This window comes from Galeopterus variegatus, unplaced genomic scaffold (genome assembly GCF_000696425.1).
Source record: "Galeopterus variegatus unplaced genomic scaffold, G_variegatus-3.0.2 Scaffold1207, whole genome shotgun sequence".
Classification (NCBI taxonomy): Eukaryota; Metazoa; Chordata; class Mammalia; order Dermoptera; family Cynocephalidae; genus Galeopterus; species Galeopterus variegatus.
In genome coordinates, this window is record NW_007727318.1 from 297,527 (window position 1) to 315,072 (window position 17,546).

The 17,546-nt window shown below is 49.7% G+C and overlaps 1 protein-coding gene across 4 annotated transcripts; it reads left to right on the plus strand.

Annotated features, from left to right (window-relative positions):
• The first annotated feature begins 70 nt into the window (after nt 1-70).
• THEMIS2 (thymocyte selection associated family member 2) lies at nt 71-14,962 on the plus strand. 4 transcript variants are annotated; one of them, XM_008575565.1, is made up of 7 exons: nt 93-186; nt 2,958-3,098; nt 5,610-6,020; nt 10,029-10,183; nt 10,571-11,092; nt 13,700-13,853; nt 14,281-14,962. In XM_008575565.1, exons 1-7 carry the CDS (start codon nt 93-95, stop codon nt 14,334-14,336), a joined length of 1,533 nt encoding a protein of 510 aa, XP_008573787.1. In that variant the 3' UTR covers nt 14,337-14,962. The 4 variants fall into 4 exon arrangements, with proteins under 4 accessions (XP_008573789.1, XP_008573787.1, XP_008573786.1 ...); XM_008575564.1 differs by having other exon boundaries at nt 10,029-11,092; XM_008575566.1 differs by lacking the exon at nt 10,029-10,183 and having other exon boundaries at nt 5,610-5,929; nt 10,526-11,092.
• Nucleotides 14,963-17,546: the final 2,584 nt, after the last annotated feature.

Genomic DNA, 17,546 nt, shown 5'->3' on the forward strand with positions numbered 1-17,546 from the left:
GCGCGGCGGGGCGCGGCAGGGCGGGGCTGCGCGGCTCTGCAGACTGGCTGTCAGCGGGCCGCTCAGTCTGCGCCCGGCAAGCTGCGGGGACCATGGAGGCGGTGCCGCTTGAGGATTTCGTGCGCGCCCTGGACCCCGCTTCCCTCCCGCGCGTGCTGCGGGTCTGCTCTGGGGTTTACTTCGAGGGTGAGTGGGGGCCGGGACCCCTCCGATCCCCGGCCCCACTGCGGCTAGACTCCGCAGCTGTGGGACCCGGGCAGAGGCCATGCGAAGGCGTTAGAAACCCAGGGATGAACCAGGGGTAAAAATGAAAAAATAGAAGAAACCTGGGGAAACTGTCCCCGGGTTCGAACCCTGACGCGCCATTGCGCAGGTTGTGTGATTGGGGACCACTCTCAACCTCTCTGGGCCTCGGCTTTGGCTTCCGTGGAGCGGGGATGTCAGACACCGCAGGGCGGTGGTGAGAAATCCGCGAGTTCAGGCAGGAAAGGCGGCTGAAACCGAGCCGAGCCGCGGTGGAACCACGGGGCTCACTGGCGGAGCTCCGGGTGTGCGGGCGCAGCATCAGAGCGCTCGTGATTCTTGCTGTTGTTTGATTTGTTGTTGTTTGTTTGTTCGGGCGGCTGTCCGGTACGGAAACCTTGAACTTGGTGTTACAACTCCGCGTTCTAACCAACGGAGTAACCGGCCAGTCTGCTTGATTTCTTAAGTGCCAGGTCAGTCCTCCCATCTCGGTGCCTTCCCACTCCTCCCCCCACCCCCATGCCCATCTACACTGTTTTCCTTCAGTCCCTCCATTCTACCTTGGCCCTCTGCTTGAGGATGGGCAGTACTTGATCTGATCAGGCTCTTCAGTTCTCAGATCAAATGGTCCTTCCTCCGGGAAGCCTTCCGGGCTCTTTTCTACTTTAACGGCCGCTCATCTGGCCTCTGCCCACAGCCCACCTGACTCACAGGGATGGGTACACAGCAGGGGCACAGTCACTGGTTAGTCATTGCCTGAAAGAGCAAGAGGCGAGGGGTTGACAGGCAGTGGAAGGGGTGTTGAAGTGCAGTGAGTGGGGAGGAGGAACCCTGGGCCACCAAGTGGGAAGGCAGAGGTAGAGGAAAGAGAACTGAGAGATGTCGTGTCGGTGTGCAGTTTCCTTCCTTAGAGAGCAAAATGCATGAGTGCACTGCCCCATCCTGTTCTCTTGCTGGAGGAAAACTTGCTCTGCCACCGCAACTTTCAGCACAGTGTTTCTGAGGTCCCACGTGGGGTCCTCGGCCAAGGCTGAGACACCTCAGAGTGAGTCTTTCTGGGTCCATCTGGGAATCTGATGGATCTGGGTTCAAACTCTGACTCTACGTCTGGGGGCTTCCTACAGGTACATGCCTGTGATCTGTTTGCTCTTCCCCCAGCCCAGGATCAAGCCCCTCTGTCCTCCCAGCATCCCTTGCCTGCCAGTGTCACAATACTTTAGTTTCCTCATTCTGCCTGACCCCGGATGGTGGGAAGTGGCGGAAGTTAGGGTGAGGTTGATCAGAGAACCTGACAGGGTGTAGTGTGCAGATGGGGGTGAGTGTGGAGGAGGCAGATGGCCATAACAATAGGGACAGGTGGCAGGGTAGGACACTCAGAAGTGGTTGGCGTGTGGTTAGGAGCACCAGCACTGGAGGCAAACATCCTGGGTTCCGTTCCCACTTCTGCCTCTTATTACCTAATTATCCTGGGTGACCCACACAACTTCTCCGAGGTTCAGTTTCATTGTTTAGGAAAGAGAAACTTCCCATCCTCTCAAGAGCAGTCATGGGTCTTAAATGCAATGATGCAGCCCTTAGTTCAGTGCCCAGTATGAATAGCACTGCAGCTGCTCACTAGTCCAGAAGGTCTACACCCTGTCCAGAAGGTCCATACCCTGACATTGTAGACGGGATTGTGTTTTATGAGCCTATGGGCATTTTCCTGGTTTTTATCGGTTTCTCAGGGCTGATGAGAAGGGCCCTGCTGGGGGTGCCCTGGGGGGTGAGGTTGGGGTCAGGTGGCCTCAAGGCCCTGCCATCTGCGTTTCCTGTCCTCTGTCAGTTGGATGGAGGGCCTGTGCACTCTTGTGTGAATGTGAGAGACCTTTATTGAGTACCTGCTATGTTCTCGACACTGCTTCAGTACTTTAAACCAGGAAACCAGCTAAGTGTGTAGGTGGGTGCCCAGAACCTTGCCCACTGAGCCTCATCCTGTCAGTGTCCCTCCATTCTCTCCTGTGCTTCCTTTAAAAACAACTTGTCTGGGGCTGGCCCATGGCTCACTTGGGAGAGTGCAGTGCTGATAACACCAAGGCCACGGGTTCGGATCCCTATATAGGGATGGCTGGTTAGCTCACTTGGGAGAGCGTGGTGCTGACAACACCAAGTCAAGGGTTAAGATCCCATTACCAGTCATCTTTTAAAAACAAACAAACAAACAAACAAACAAAACAACTTGTCTGAAGAAGAAAGCAAGGTGTTGGTAGGGCTGGGTACCCACCCTGGCTTTGGGTGACCTTGGGAGAGCCACTGACTCTCTCTGAGCCTGATTTCATGGCTGTACAATAAAGGAGTTGGGACTCACTGGGTTATTTACTTATTCATGGATTTAACACATACTCAGAGGCCAGGCCCTGTGCTGGCTTCAGTGATGCTGAGATAGGGCAGCCCTACCTGTAAGTTCAGTGTAGGAGGCATGGGGATGTGAAAAAGGTCAGAGGGGTGCACCACAGAGGGGTGTATCCAACACTACGAGAAGGCAAAGATGGATTTATGCTGCCTGAGGACAGCTGAGCCTGGGGGCATTGGATAGGGGAAGAGAGGGAAGGACGTTTCAGGCAGCAGGAACAACGTGGGCAAAGGGGCGGCAGAGCAGAGCTTGTTGGGGAATAGGGCACAGGCTGCCCAGCACTTGGTCCTCACTCGATGTGGAAACTGAGTCCATGTCTCTGCAGGCTCCATCTATGAGATCTCTGGGAGTGAGTGCTGCCTCTCCACAGGGGACCTGATCAAGGTTACCCAGGTTCACCTCCAGAAGGTGATCTGCGAGGACCCCACGACGGGCCAGACCATGGAGCTCGCCCCCAACTTCCAGGGTAAGGTGGGCACCTCTGCTTCCCCACATGCCCTGGCATCCTCCAGGCATACCTGCAGGCCTTGTGAGCTTGCCGACCCCAGCACCCACTCCCACCCCTCTGGTTTGCATATGAGGCTCTCCTGTCCACCACTACCCAGCCTCGAAGCTGGGGATGTCCTCAGAGTGATCTGACAATACCCTGAGCCTGGTATGGCCATGCCCTCTCCCTATTGGTCTCTCTGATCACATCTGCCTCTATTCTGGATCTTTGTCTCTGTTTGCCCACACATTCATTCACTGAACATCTGCTGACACCATGTGTGCCAATCCCTGTGTGGGGGGATGGGGGTGTGTGGCTCAGGATGGATGAGGTGAGGCATGTCCCTCTCCAGCAGGGAGCTTCTGGGATGGCAGTGAGAGGAAGACAACAGTGGAAGTAGGCACAAGTTTTAGAAAGAGCTCTGGGCTAGAGTCACCTGCCTTAGGGGTGTGTAAAGTCTTCCTGGAGGAGGTCTCAGCTGAGCTAGAGGAAGGATCCCAGCTAGAGGGAGTAGCATATGCACATTTGGTGCTGAAAAAGCCCCAAGGAGCTCAATTATTGCAGGAGGTGGGTAGTGTGGTGGACCCTGGGCCTGGACCCTGAAGCCCGTGGCTTAGTTACAAATCCCAGCTCTGCCAGCTGCTAGCTGTGGCCTTGGGCAAGTTCTAGAGACCACTCTGGGCCTCAGCTTCCTCCTCTGTAATGGGGGTAATTAGGCTTGATGCAAAGATTAAGTGACTTGGAATGTATAAAGTAATTAGAATGGGGCCTGGGACAAAGCAGTCCCACTCTGAGGGCTCGCTCTCAAGTTCTTACTGTGATTGCCAGACAGATGGATGGACGGATGTGTGAGGGTGTGGGTTCCAGGTAAGGGCAATTGATGGGGGAGGTGAGCAGGAGTCCAACCACCCAAAGGTTTGTGTAGCAAACTGACACAGTTTGGTCTATATTTTGAGGACATTGAGAAGCCAGTGAGGGTTTTTTTGTTCTATTTTATACGGGGATCCGAACCCTCGACCTTGGTGTTATAACACTGTGCTCTAACCAACTGAGCTAACCAGTCAGCCCCCAGTGAGGGTTTTTAATATGGAAGTGATGTGGGGTTTTTTTGTATTTTGAGGTTTTCGTTTTTCTTTTTCTTTTGAAATAATTTCAAGTTTACCGTACCGAAGACTTGCTAGAACTCCTGTACATACATGCTTTATCCAGATTCACCAACTGTTAAACATTTGTTATATTTGCACTCTCTCTCTATATATATATCCACACACACACACATACATAGGAACGTATGTATGTGTATATGTGGATATATATACGTATTTTTTTCTAAACCATTTGAGAGCAAATTGCAGATACGATACCTCTTTGCATCTAAATATTACCCCTAAATACTATAGTGTATGTCTCCTAAAAACAAGGACATTCACCCACGAGACGATACTTCAGTGATCAAATTCAGGAAATTTAATTTTCATACAATACTATTGTCTAATCCACAGTCTATATTCAAATTGAACAAAGGTTAATAATGTTCTTTGTAGCAGTTTTTCCCCTCAATCCTAGTTCACACATTATATTCAATTGTCCTATTTCTTTAGTCTCCTTCAGGATGAAACAGTTCCTCAGCCTTTCTTTGTCTCAACATTGACATTTTTGAAGAGTCCAGACCAGTACTTTTGTAGAATGTCCCTCAGTCTGGGTTTGTGCAATGTTTTCTTGATTAGATTCAGGCTGTAGGTTTTGGGCAGGAAAACCCTGCTCTCAGAGCGATGTTATGTCTGGAAGTGGGGTATTTAGACCAGTCTAGTGGCAGGAAGAGAATGGATGGGGCTGGGGTGGGTAGTTGGGGGGAGAGCAGTCAGGCAGCCAGTATTGGCAGACAGGATGTAGGGTTTGCGGTGTGGCCAGAGGTCAAATTGCCCAGTAGCTCCTGGGGCTCTTGTTTAGGAGAGAGGAACAATGGGGTTGCCCTGGGATGGGGGCAATAGGTTTTGATTTTTGGGGTTTTTGTGGTGGCTGGCTGGTATGGGGATCCGAACTCCTGACCTTGGTGTTACAACACTGAGCTCTAAGCAGCTGAGCTAACTGGCCGGCCTACAATAGGTTTTGGATGTGTGGGATTGGAGCTGTGGTGAGGCATCTGGAGGAAATAGTAAGTCGGCAAAATCAGAGGCAGATAGGGGTCAAAAGGCAGGAACATGTGCGAGTTGTTTGTGTGTGTGTTGGCGATTGTGTCCCTGTTCTGTCCTCTGTGTCTCTGGTGACAGTCCCTCTGTGTCCCACCTCTGCCTCTCATTGTCCATTCATGCACTGTCATATCCTCAGCCCTGCAGCCAAGATGTCCAGATGAAGGACCCCCCAGGACACCTGTCCTCGGGGGATGCTGGCTGGATTATATGTAGGGCCAGACCAGGGCCTGGACCCAGCAAAGGCCTGCCTCACCCTGATGCCGCACAGTGACTCTCCTGCCCTTGCTGTACCCCACAGGCTACTTCTGCCGCCTCACCAGCCCCCAGAGCTATAGAACCCTGGAGGAGCTGGTCTCTGCTGCAGCTCACAGCTCCAAGAAGCTACCCATTTGCTTCTCGTCGACCCACAGCATCACTACAGAGGCCAAGGTGGTACCTGAGGACCAGCCCCTCATTCTTGAGGCTGTGGAAATGCACCTCGGGATCCGCTGTGCCCGCTGCATCCTGGACATGGGGGACCAGCAGGTCATCCTGTACCTGCCCCTGTCCCAGAAAGGGCCCTTCCGGAAATGTGAGCCCAGTACCCCTCTAACACTGCTCCAGACCCTGCAGGACCCAGCCTTGAGGGGCCTTGCCTTCACCTGCCCCACCCTACCCTGGTGCTCGCTGATCCTGAGGCCCCAGTATGAGATCCAAGCCATCATGCACAGTGAGTTGCCTGGGCAGGTGGGTGGGAGGGAAAGAGGGGGACCCAGGGGAGCTGCTCTGATGGAAGACATTCCCTCCCCCCAACCCCATCCCTGTGGATAGCCCAGGAATTCCAGATGGCTTATACAGTATATACAATGTTGCAGAATAAAGATGGCCAAATAAGTGGGAAATTTGGTGTACCCATAAATATGTACACTCTAAGTAAAAATAATAAAATGTCCAATAGAATAAAAAAAAAAGGAATTTGGTGTAAAAGGAGATAGGAAAATGGGATAAACATGAGTGAGGGGCTGGCCAGTTAGCTCAGCCGGTTAGAGCATGGTGCTGAAAATAACACCAAGGTCCAGGCTTCAATCTCTGTACCAGTCAGCCACCAAAAAAATTTTTTAAAAGAGCAAGGTCCCATGTGCTTTCTAGAATTGGATAAAAGTTGGGTTCTGAACTTGCTAGCACAAAGAGACATGATATTACAAAGTAAAAACCTAGCCAGTTGCTTGGGAGAAGTATACTTTTCCTGACTCTAGGGAGAACAGGATCATTCCTAAAGGTTCTCTATCTGAGTCACAAAGAACACTGTCTAAGCTATTTCTTGTTTTTGTTTTTGTTTTTTGTTTTTTTATTTGTTTGTTTTGGCTGCTGGCCGTTACAGGGATCAAACCTTGGAACTTGGTGTTATCAGCACCACACTCTCCCGAGTGAGCCACAGGCTGGCCCTTCTTTGCCCTTTTTAAAAATATATTTTAAAACGTTTTTATTTTGGGAAAATTCAAATGTACATAAAATCAGGGAATAGTGTGACAAGCCACCATGACCCAGCATCACAATGACCAACTCATGACCCATCTTGTTTCTTCTCTACCTATCCCCACTCTCCCCACCCTACCCTATTTCAAAGCAAGCCCCAGATGTCACATAATTTTTTTGGTAAAGTACAGGGATCTGAACCAGTGACCTTGGTGTTATAAGACTGCACTCCAAGCCGGCCCGGTGGCGCACTGGATAAGTGCGCCGCTTGGGAAGCGCGGCAGCGCTCCCGCCCGAGGGTTCGGATCCCACATACAGACCGGTTCCCGCTCACTGGCTGAGCGAGGCGCGGGAGCAGCACCGAGGGTTGCGGTCCCGTTGCCGGTCCCCGGTCTGGTGCGGGGGCAACACTGAGGGTTGCGATCCGTTGCCAGACACGGAAAAAGACAAAAAGACAAAAAAAAAAAAAAAAAGACTGCACTCTAACCAACTGAGCTAACCAGTCAACTGTCTCTCTTTTTAAAGTGACTTTTTAAATAGATCCACAATACCATGATCCAAATACCAAAAAAATTAATAATAACTCTTTAATTCAGCAGTGGTAGTTTCCACTTGGTGTTTGAATTTCCTCTATTGTCTCATAAAGTTTTTTTACAGTTTATTCAAATCAGGATCCACATAAGGTCCACAACCCTGCCATTGATTGTTTTGTTATGTCTCTTAAGTCTCTTTTAATCTGTAGGTTCCTCTTCCTTCTCTATTTTCCTTGTAATTTAGGTGTTGAAGAGACTAGGGTTTCTGACATTTCAGGTTTTGCTGACTGCATCCTTGCAGTGGTGTGCAACACGGTCCCCTGCCCTCTGTATTTACTGTTGTGTTGGGGGATGAAGACCACCTCTAGGTTCCATGACTTACTAGGAGGACTCACAGGACTCAGCATATAGTTGTATTCACGACTATAATTTAATATAGCAAAAGGATACCGAGCAAAGTCTACAAAGGGAAAAAGTGCATGGGCAGAAGGCCGGAGAAATTCAGGCACAAGCTTGCAAGAGTCCTTTCCCAGTAGAGTCACACAGGACACACTTAATTTCTTCAGCAACAAGTGACAATGTGTGTGAAATGCCATCTAACAGGGAAGCTTTTCAGAGACTCAGTACCTAGGGTTTTATTGGGGCCTGGTCATGTAGGCATGGACCAAAATTCCAGACTCTTGGAAGGAAAGCAGAAGTTTAAGCATAAACTATATTGTTCATACGAAGAGTTTAGGCACAGCTCCCCGGCAGTTCAAGCCTGTTTTCAGGGAATGGTCGGGACCCTCCCGAAATTTGAGCTCCCAGATGCCAACCCAGGGCCAACCTGGCCTGCAGGCCTTCCCAGGGAGAGCAGTCTCAGGCCTGCTGTGTTAACTCTTTTCTGCACATCTGTAAACTGGCACTTAGATCTAGAGGCTTGATCAGATGCAAGAGGCATACAATTTCTCGCTGCTGTATGAGGTGTGGGGAAGAGAATTCCTCTTGGCTCTGGAGTCTGCCACCAGTCCTGACTAACTAGCAACGCCAGCCTTGCCATGTGGTGTACATCCAGTCACACAACGGATGGGCCAGTTCCTGTGGTGGGAGCAGCTATTGATGATGACTGTCTAGATCCATCACTCCATTAGGAATTGCAATAGTGATATTTTAATCCAATCATTCATACTTCCTTTGTTAGCTGGGACACTACGTTAAGAGAAACTTCCCCTCATGTACACGTTGGTTACAGATAATACAGGATATTTTGTCTGTACGTCTAGAGGTTACTCATGCTTCTATCTCTACTCAGGCTGGGCCTCTGACCAGCCAGACCTGGCCAGGTTCTGCCTGTTTCCCCAACCCTGCTCTTCGTGCTGCCTCCAGCCTGCACTAAGGAACATCCTGAGAAATAACCTATATTTTGTTTACCAGTTTTTAAAATAATGAGTTGGCTCCCTAGCATCCTTCAGGGGTGACAAATGAGGGGTATTTTGTGGGGTTTTTTTGTTCGTTTATCATTATGAACTCACATATGAAATGTTTTCAGTGTGTTTCAGTCCCCTGAAATTATTATTCTCATTGATGCTCAAATTATCTCAGCTTTGGCCAGTGGGAAACTGTTCAAGTTGGTTCCTGAATCCTTTTGACATACCTAGGTGGTTTGGATAGATGTACTTGCTTTCTGGTATAAAATGTTCGAGGCTCATCTTGAACATTTCCTCCCCAGGAACTGAAGTTACTCTTTACCAGGAAGCTCTGGACCCTTTTAGGGGAAAATGGTAGTAAGAGATTGTAGTCTGGGGAGCCAGAGGTTTTAATGGTGGGAGGGGCTTGGGAGGCTGCCCTCGATAAAGAGGCAGCTCAGGTTATCCATAAATTATTTTGAAGGAAAAACCAGAGCAGTAGAATGAAGCCCCACATGCCCATCTCTCAGCTTCCACCAATTATCAGCTCATCTGGCACAGAGCAAAGTTCCTGAAAATGTGACCTAGGGGAAGTCACCACCTCTAAGCCTCAGTGTTCTCATCTGTAAAATAGGGAGCCTTCTCTGCCATGCCTTCCAAGTGGTGGGGATCAAACACACAGTGGATGGGTTAGTTTTACTCACAGTCTTACAGAGCCATGTCTTGAGTTTATATATCAGAATACTAATCAATGCCCAGAGAAGAAATAAGTTGTCCGAGGTCATTTAGTCAGGATTTTTCTTGATTTGGTTTTATCTATTTAGGTACAGAAAGGATTTGGAAAGGCAGCTGATACAATTACATGCAAAATTAAATTTCAATTTAAAAAGTGGTTGAACTGACATTAAGGACTTCCAATAATTAGATGCATTAATGGCATTGTGGTTATTCTATTTTAAAATTTTTCAGTTATCCTCTATTTTAGAGGTACACACTGAAATAGACATACATGGCATGATGGGATTATTCTAATTAAGAATAATCCAGTGGATGGGGAGTAGATAGGGGTACAGTTGAGAGCAGATGGGCCACCAGTTAAATGCTGAAGCTGGGTTTGGGTACATGGGAATGCACAAAACTATTCTATTTTATAAATGTTTGAAAATAATGATTTTTTTAAAAAGCTTGAAGGAAAAGTGTGGGTGAGGAATCTGATTACAATAGGAAAATGCTGGTAGGAAGGAAAACAGGAAAGAGGTCAGCAAGCCTAGACCAATGCTCTTTGCCTAGGGTGGGGGGTCCACCACTGGGGTGCGCCCCTGAGGTGACCTCCCTCCTCCACAGTGCGCAGGACCATTGTCAAGATCCCCTCCACCCTGGAGGTCGATGTAGAGGACGTCACCGCCTCCTCCCAGCACGTCTCCTTCATCAAACCACTACTGCTGAGTGATGTCCTGGCCCAGGAAGGCCCCTTCCCCCTGCCCGTGGAGATCCTGGAAGTTCCGGAGGGGCCCCCCATCTTCCTCAGCCCGTGGGTGGGCTCCTTACGGAAAGGCCAGAGGCTGTGCATCCATGGCCTGGCCTCAGCACCCTGGCGGGTCCTGGCCTCGAGCAAAGGCCGGAAGATGCCCAGACACTTCCTGGTCTCCAGGGCCTACCAGGGCAAGCTGCGGCGGCGGCCGAGGGAGTTCCCCACGGCCTATGACCTCCTGGGTGCTCTCCAACCAGGCCAGCCGCTCCGGGTGGTGGTCACAAAGGACTGTGAGGGTGAGGTGGAGGAGCACCCTGAGTTTGCCTCCCTGGCTGTGGGCGACCGGCTGGAGGCGTTGGGGTTTGGCCAGGCCTATGGGGCCCAAGGCAAGGACCTAGATGTTTTGATATGTCAGCGGACGAGGGAACAGGCTGAGGAGGACGAGTGTGAAGAGGAGGCAGAGGACCAAGAACAAATTCTGCTGCCCCTCTATTTCCCCGGCGGCTTTGTGGAGGAGATGAACGATGGCCGGCGCTACAGCCTGGCGGATCTCACTGCCCAGTTCTCTCTGCCCTGTGAGGTCAAGGTGGTGGCCAAGGACACCAGCCACCCCGCTGACCCTCTGGCCTCCTTCCCGGGCCTGCGGCTGGAGGAGAAGATCACAGACCCCTTCTTGGTGGTTAGCCTGGACTCTGAGCCTGGGATGTGCTTTGAGATCCCTCCCCAGTGGCTAGACCTGACTGTTGTGGAGGCCGAGGGGCAGCCAGGCTGCCCAGCCGGGTCTCCCCCTGTAGCTACAGTGGAGGAGCTGACAGATGCCTTCTACTATCGCCTTCGGAAGTTACCAGCCTGTGAGATCCAAGCTCCCCCACCAAGGCCCCCAAAAAGTCAGGGCCTCAGTGAGCAGAAGAGACAGAGCAAGGAGGGAGGTGTCCAGGTACCAGTATAACCAAAGCGGCAGGGAGGGGTCACCTGCAGGGATCATTGCAGGTCCTACCACAGCTGCACTGTCTGTCATGTGTACACCTTACAACTGTGTACACCTTGCAGTTCATCAGCCCACACACTTTGCACCTATTATTCAGTCCTCACGATCCTGAGGTTGGTGTGATCATCCATATCTTATGATTGAGAAAATGACTCAGAGACCCTGAGACTTGCCCAAGGTCCAAGTCAGTAAGTGGGAGGCCTAAAAGTGAGCAGAAACATTCTGATTCCAAGTTCGTTGTGCTTTTCCTGTCTCGGCTACCCCTGCTTGTCACTCCCTAGTGACATCACTTTTCACCTAAACTGTTTCAGCAGCCTCTTCAATCCCTCCCTCACAGCTGTCAGAATGGCCTCCCAAATCCTTCCCAGGTCACCAATGGGCCTTGGCTCCATCTTCTAAAACCTTCAATAGCTTCCCACTGCCAGGAGCATAATGCGAATCCCTTAACATGGCACAGGGGTCCTTTATAGTTGATTCCAGTCTCGCCTTCTCAGGCCCACCTTCCACCACCCACTCTGCAGTCCATGCTACAGTCATAGAGAAGCCCCCAAAGCTCTCTGTGTGCCAGGACTCCCGCTCAGCACCTAACATGCTGGGCCTTCTGCAAGCAGTGTTCCTCCTTTAGGCTCACGGGCTTGGCTCGGCTCACATTTCCCCCCTGGCAGTGACAGTCCGGCTCCCTCTTCTGTACTCCCACTGCACATTGTATGTAGCTCAGGACACGTAATTTTTAGTCAGTCATACTTGAGTCTCTTTCTCTGGCTAGAAAGAGAGTTCTGGGGCGCAGAGGCCTCACCCACCCCAAGGCTGGTGAGCACCTGTGGAACTGAGCCAAATGGAATCGCAGGTGGAGGGGAAAGAGCCAGGCACGGAGCCAGAAAGACTAAGCGTACGTTTCAGTTTACTTACTCTATAGCCGGTACAGGCCACGCCTTCTCTGAGCATCCGTTTTCTCACCGGTAAACCTGACATAATATCACCGAAAGTGCTGTTTTGTTAGCTGCTTCCTACTGGGTGCTTGCTCTGTGGCATTGTAAGCATTGTCCCACCTAGCTCTCTCAACACCCGCCTGAGGTAGGCACCGATATTATCTTTTTACAGTTGAGAAAACAAGAGCCGCAGAGAGGTAAAGTGGTTTACCTGAGGTCACACAGCTAGCAAGTGGCGGGGCTGGGGTTTAAAATCGGGTCTGACTGGGCAGCCTGAGCACCTAACAACTGTGCTCTGCTGAGAACGGGAGGGGATGAGCTATATTAAAAGTACTTTGTGGGGCCGGCCCGGTGGCGCACTGGATAGTGCACCGCTTGGGAAGCGCGGCGGCGCTCCCACCCGAGGGTTCGGATCCCACGTACAGACCGGTTCCCGCTCACTGGCTGAGCGAGGCGCGGGAGCAACACCGAGGGTTGCAATCCCGTTGCCGGTCCCCGGTCCGGTACGGGGCAACACTGAGGGTTGCAATCCGTTGCCGGACATGGAAAAAGACAAAAGACAAAAGACAAAAAAAAAAAAAAAAAGTACTTTGTAAACTGTAACAAGCACATTGTTTTGGAATCTTGAGAAACTCATATTCGTACCCTATGAGTAGGTTATGGGATGGCAGTGGAAGTTAAAAAAAAAACAAACGATGAATCCTGAGCAGTCTCGGGTTTGGAAGGGGCTCATATCTGTGAGCTAGGGCAGTCATTTTCTGACAGAGGCTAGACTGGGACATCTGAAATACAGGTTTGACAATGCAGGAGAGAACACAGCACAAAGAATTGAGAGACCTCAGCCTGAGTGCTGGCTCTGATAGAGCGACTTTAGGCCCAGTCACTGCTGTTGCCCTTGAACCAGTAACTTTTCCTCTCCGGGCATCAGTATTCTCCACTGCTCTTCAGAGGAGTTGTACCGTTTGCCTTCTGAAGCATGGTGTGGTGGAAAGACTTAGAGCTTAGAGGCCACAGACATGGTTCTGGGTCCAAACCTTGGCCTGGCTATAGATTTCCTGTGTGCGGTTTGATGAGGCACACTCTCTCTCCATACATAAATTGGGAATTGAAACTACTCAGAGTCACTCAAAGATTAAATGAGCAGACATGTATATAGCACCTGGTATGTGGTAAGAGTTTAATAAAAGTCCTTCTGGGGCCCCTCTCAGCTCTGGCAGTCTGTTATGAGGCTTTGTGGTTGCTTTCTTGAGTTGTCTCCAGTTTGCTTATTTTCCCTTCAGTAATAGATTTTCTTTTGGTAGCTGGTGGGTACTGGGATCCAATCCCTTGACTTTCCTTCAGCAGTAGATTTAATGGACATTGAGTGTACTCCTGCATGGAGAATCCCAGGGAAACCTTGTCTCCAGGCCCCAACCATATCCTCATCTCCCATCCTGACCCTTTTCTCCCTTGCCAAAGGGTATTTCATGTGCTTTTATCAAGAACACCTGGGTTTCTGAGAAGCCCTACCCTGAAAAGTAGAGAGGGAAGCAGAGGAAGTGACATTTTAACTAAATTACCTTTCATGGACTCTGCTGTGCATTTCTTGGGATCTTGCTGATTTCTGTTCTTTTTCTCCCACTCAAAGTCTTCTCAAGTCTTAGAACTGCCGCATCTCCCTCAGCTGCCCAAATCCAAGGTGGAGACCTTGCCAAATGTCATCAAGGACAACTTAAGTGTATACAGCAAGATTCCTGCCCACAAGGGCCTCAGGCCCACTAAGCCCAAAACATGTTATCCAGGTGAGTCCCTGTCAGCCCCTCCCTGTTCACTCTTGTCCTTCTGTCTCCCTTCTGCACCTCCACTCCTCTGCTGCTTCCTTCACCTCTGATGGCCCTGTCCACTGCAGATCCTTCTGTGGTCCCAGTTTGATGGACAGGCCTATGTGGGGTTGGCTCAGGTGGAAAGGTCCCCCCCTTCTCTCTCCCATGGGCACCAGAACGCTGGCAAAAAAAATGAATTCAATCCCCAACATGCAACCTTCCTCACAGCACACAGGACAGTGAAATGGTTGCAAACCATTCAGACAGAGCAAGTTGTAGTTTCTGGTCTAGGAAGGACCTTAGAATGTTCAGGACAACCCCTTCCCTGTATAGGTGAGGACACTGTGTCTTAAAGAGGGGAAGTTGCCTACCACCAAAGATTCTCATTGATTCAGACTTTTTGCAGATGAGGATGAACATGATTATGAAGAAATACCTGAAAACTTTCGGAAAACCATCTAAGTGCTGGAGGAACCACACTTCCTAACTGCTGCTTCTCAGGGAACCTGTGACACGAACCAACCTCTAAGAGACCTTGGACAAGGTCTTGCAGAAATCAAACTGCAGACAGGGAATGGCTTTGTGGGGACTGATTTGAAATGGAATGTCCCTGCAGCAGCTTCCTTTGGGTTCTTGGTTCCTGCCACTGAGGGTTGGCTTGTTTGGGCTTAGTACCTCACACATGTCTCCTTCAGCCTCAGAGCTTTGGTATCCAGAGGAGCCAGCTGGGTTCTACTCAATCCTGCATCCCTTCCAGTTATTCTACTGTTCGGTGCAGAGGAATCAAAGAGGCCACCAACCTTAGTAATGACAGCATAGGGCTGACTGCCCCTTGGTAAAGGGGACTGTCATGCTCACATTGCACTGAGAGCCCTTTTTAATATTTGCTAACCCCCATTGACCTAAGCCCCTGAGAGACCAGGACTGTGTCATCTTCATCTCTGTAGCAACCAGACATAATAGATAGCATATGGTAAATGGGGGTTGTATGAATGAATGTGGGATCATCACTTCATGAGCAGAATCTTAGGGCCTTTGCCCCTGCTTTAGGTTGAATGTCCCCCCAAAACTTAATCCCCACTGTTACGGTTGAGGGTGGGAAATCCTATTATATTAATTGAAAGGAGGGGTCTTGAAGAGGTGATTAAGTTGATGGTTGATTGGTGGTCGTGGGAATGTTTCTGAGGGCTTTAAAAGGAGAGCACATGCGCTCTCTCTCTTCTGCTCCTACATTTTCTGCCATGTGAGACCCCTGGGTCACTGTTTCCACCACCAAGGCCTTCACCAAATGTGTTTTCTGGACTTTGGACTTCCCAGCCTCTGAAACTGTAAGCAATAAATTTCATTTTGTTCATAAATTACTCAGTTCCAAGTATTTTGTCATAAGCAACAGAAGGAGACTAATACAAACTGCAAAAACTTGTGGTAAAACTATGGGAGCCAATTTTAAAAGAACCTTATAGAGAACTGAGGCTGTGGAAGAAAAACTGGCAGGTTTGATCTGTTCTGGAGTTTGGTTGTGTTGTCTCCTCCAAAACTCATGTGGAAATTTGATCCCCATTGTGGCAGTGTTGGAAACTGAGTCATGGGGGCAGATCCCTCATGAATGGATTAATGCTCTCCCTGTGGGAGGGAGGATTAATGAGTGAGTTCTCGCTCGATTAGTTCCCACAAGAGCTTGTTGTTTAAAAGATCCTGGCACCTCCTCTCTCCCTTGCTTCCTCTAACCATGTGATCTACTCATACCCACCAGCTGCCTGCCACTTTCCACTGTGAGTAGAAGCAGCCTGAGGCTTGTGCCAGATGCAGCTGTCCTGGAATCGTAAGCCAAATAAACCTCTGTTCTTTATAAATTACCCAGTCTCAGGTATTTGTTATAGCAACACAAAACGGACGAATACAACCAGGTAGTGCTAAAATACTGTCAAAGTTGTGACTATCCAAGATTATTTCATTCTAAAACCATAGAATAAAACTGACATCTGAGTTTTTGTACAAACAATAACATATTAAGTTTTGCCTTGTGCCAGACCGTTTACAAACTATATCCAAAGCCTCAACTCTCTGAGGTAGACAATGGCCTGGTTTTACAAATTAGGAAACAGACTGAGTGATCAAGTGCCTCAGGAGGCAGACTTATGCAGCGGTTAAGGGTGAGGCCTCGGAAAGTATGAGCCTGGGTTAGGATCCCAGCTCACCACCTAGCAGCTGTGATTCTGAGCAGGTTATTTTATTTTATTTTATTTTATTTTATTTTATTTTATTTTTTTTTTTTGTCTTTTTTCCATGTCCGGCACCGGATCGCAACCCTCAGTGTTGCCCCCGTACCGGACCGGGACCGGCAACGGGATCGCAAGCCTCGGTGTTGCTCCCGCGCCTCGCTCAGCCAGTGAGCGGGAGCCGGTCTGTATGTGGGATCCGAACCCTCAGACGGGAGCGCCGCCGCGCTTCCCAAGCGGCGCACTATCCAGTGCGCCACCGGGCCGACCCCTGAGCAGGTTATTTTAAACTAAGCCTCAGTTTCTTGACATGTAAAATGAAACTAATGTTTATTTACCTCACGTCTGTTTTAAGGATCAAATGAGCTAATCCTTGTAAAGCATTTAGCACAGTGTCTGGCACATATTAAATACTCAATGATCACATAGTTGTGTCTGTCTCCAAAGCCTATACTCTTTCTACACCTCCACACTGTCTCCTAGTCGTGGAATTCATCCCATTGTTTAAAATATACCGTGTTCGTAGACTGTGGAGACAGAATATACTGACTGGCTGGAAAGCCTCACTGTCCAGTGTAGTAGAGATAAGAGAACAGATACAAGCCTTTGTCCAGGTAGAGACTAACTCAGCTTCCGGGGTCAGTCTAGGCACGATCAGTGAGGCAAGACCATGGGCTGCATTTCCTGGAAATAGTGGGACTTCGGTTTGTGGGCTGATGCAGTCACGAAACTAAGCATCTTGGTCACCAGAGAGGATAGGAGACAGACAAAAAGATGATCTAAGTCTCCAGCTGAGGTGGAAGCTGAAAGAGGGTGAGATTTCCAGCTGCTGGATTCTAGGTCCTTGCACCTGGGAGCGTCCTCCTTTGCCTGTTTACATCTTTCTGGGCTGCCTGGACCCACTGCACTTCTCAAGCCTCTAGGCCTCCATACTCCAGCATGGAGATCTCTAGGTGACTGCTGAGTGGCACCCCATCCTCATCTGTGCACCAGATCCCATGCCCTCCTCCAGAGGTCAATTTACACTGCACAAGAGGACTCTGAGGAAGACTACTGTGGAAAGAAGCAGTAAGCAAGAGAAAGTTCCTCCTTGGCACAGAACCCCAAGGGGCCAGGTCTACAGACAAAATGCCAAGTTTTCACTTCCACATTTGCACTTCAACTTGGCACAAAATTGAGCAAGATGAGTAACAAGGCTATAAAGGGGAGCAGAAGAGAGGGCCACCAGTTCCCACAAAATGGGCTAAACAGTCAAATGATGCAGTGAAGAAAAAGCAATTTCACAGCAGCAAAAGCAGGGCTTAAGAGGAAAACCTGTCTGAAAACCACAGCTGTGAATGTTTTCTTATCGGAGCAATGGGGTTTGGCAGGGAATGAATCAGAGGTAGATAAACCCTCAGATGCTTTTGTTTTCTTTGCCCCTAGAATGAGCCACTGGACAGTGGGGAGGGTG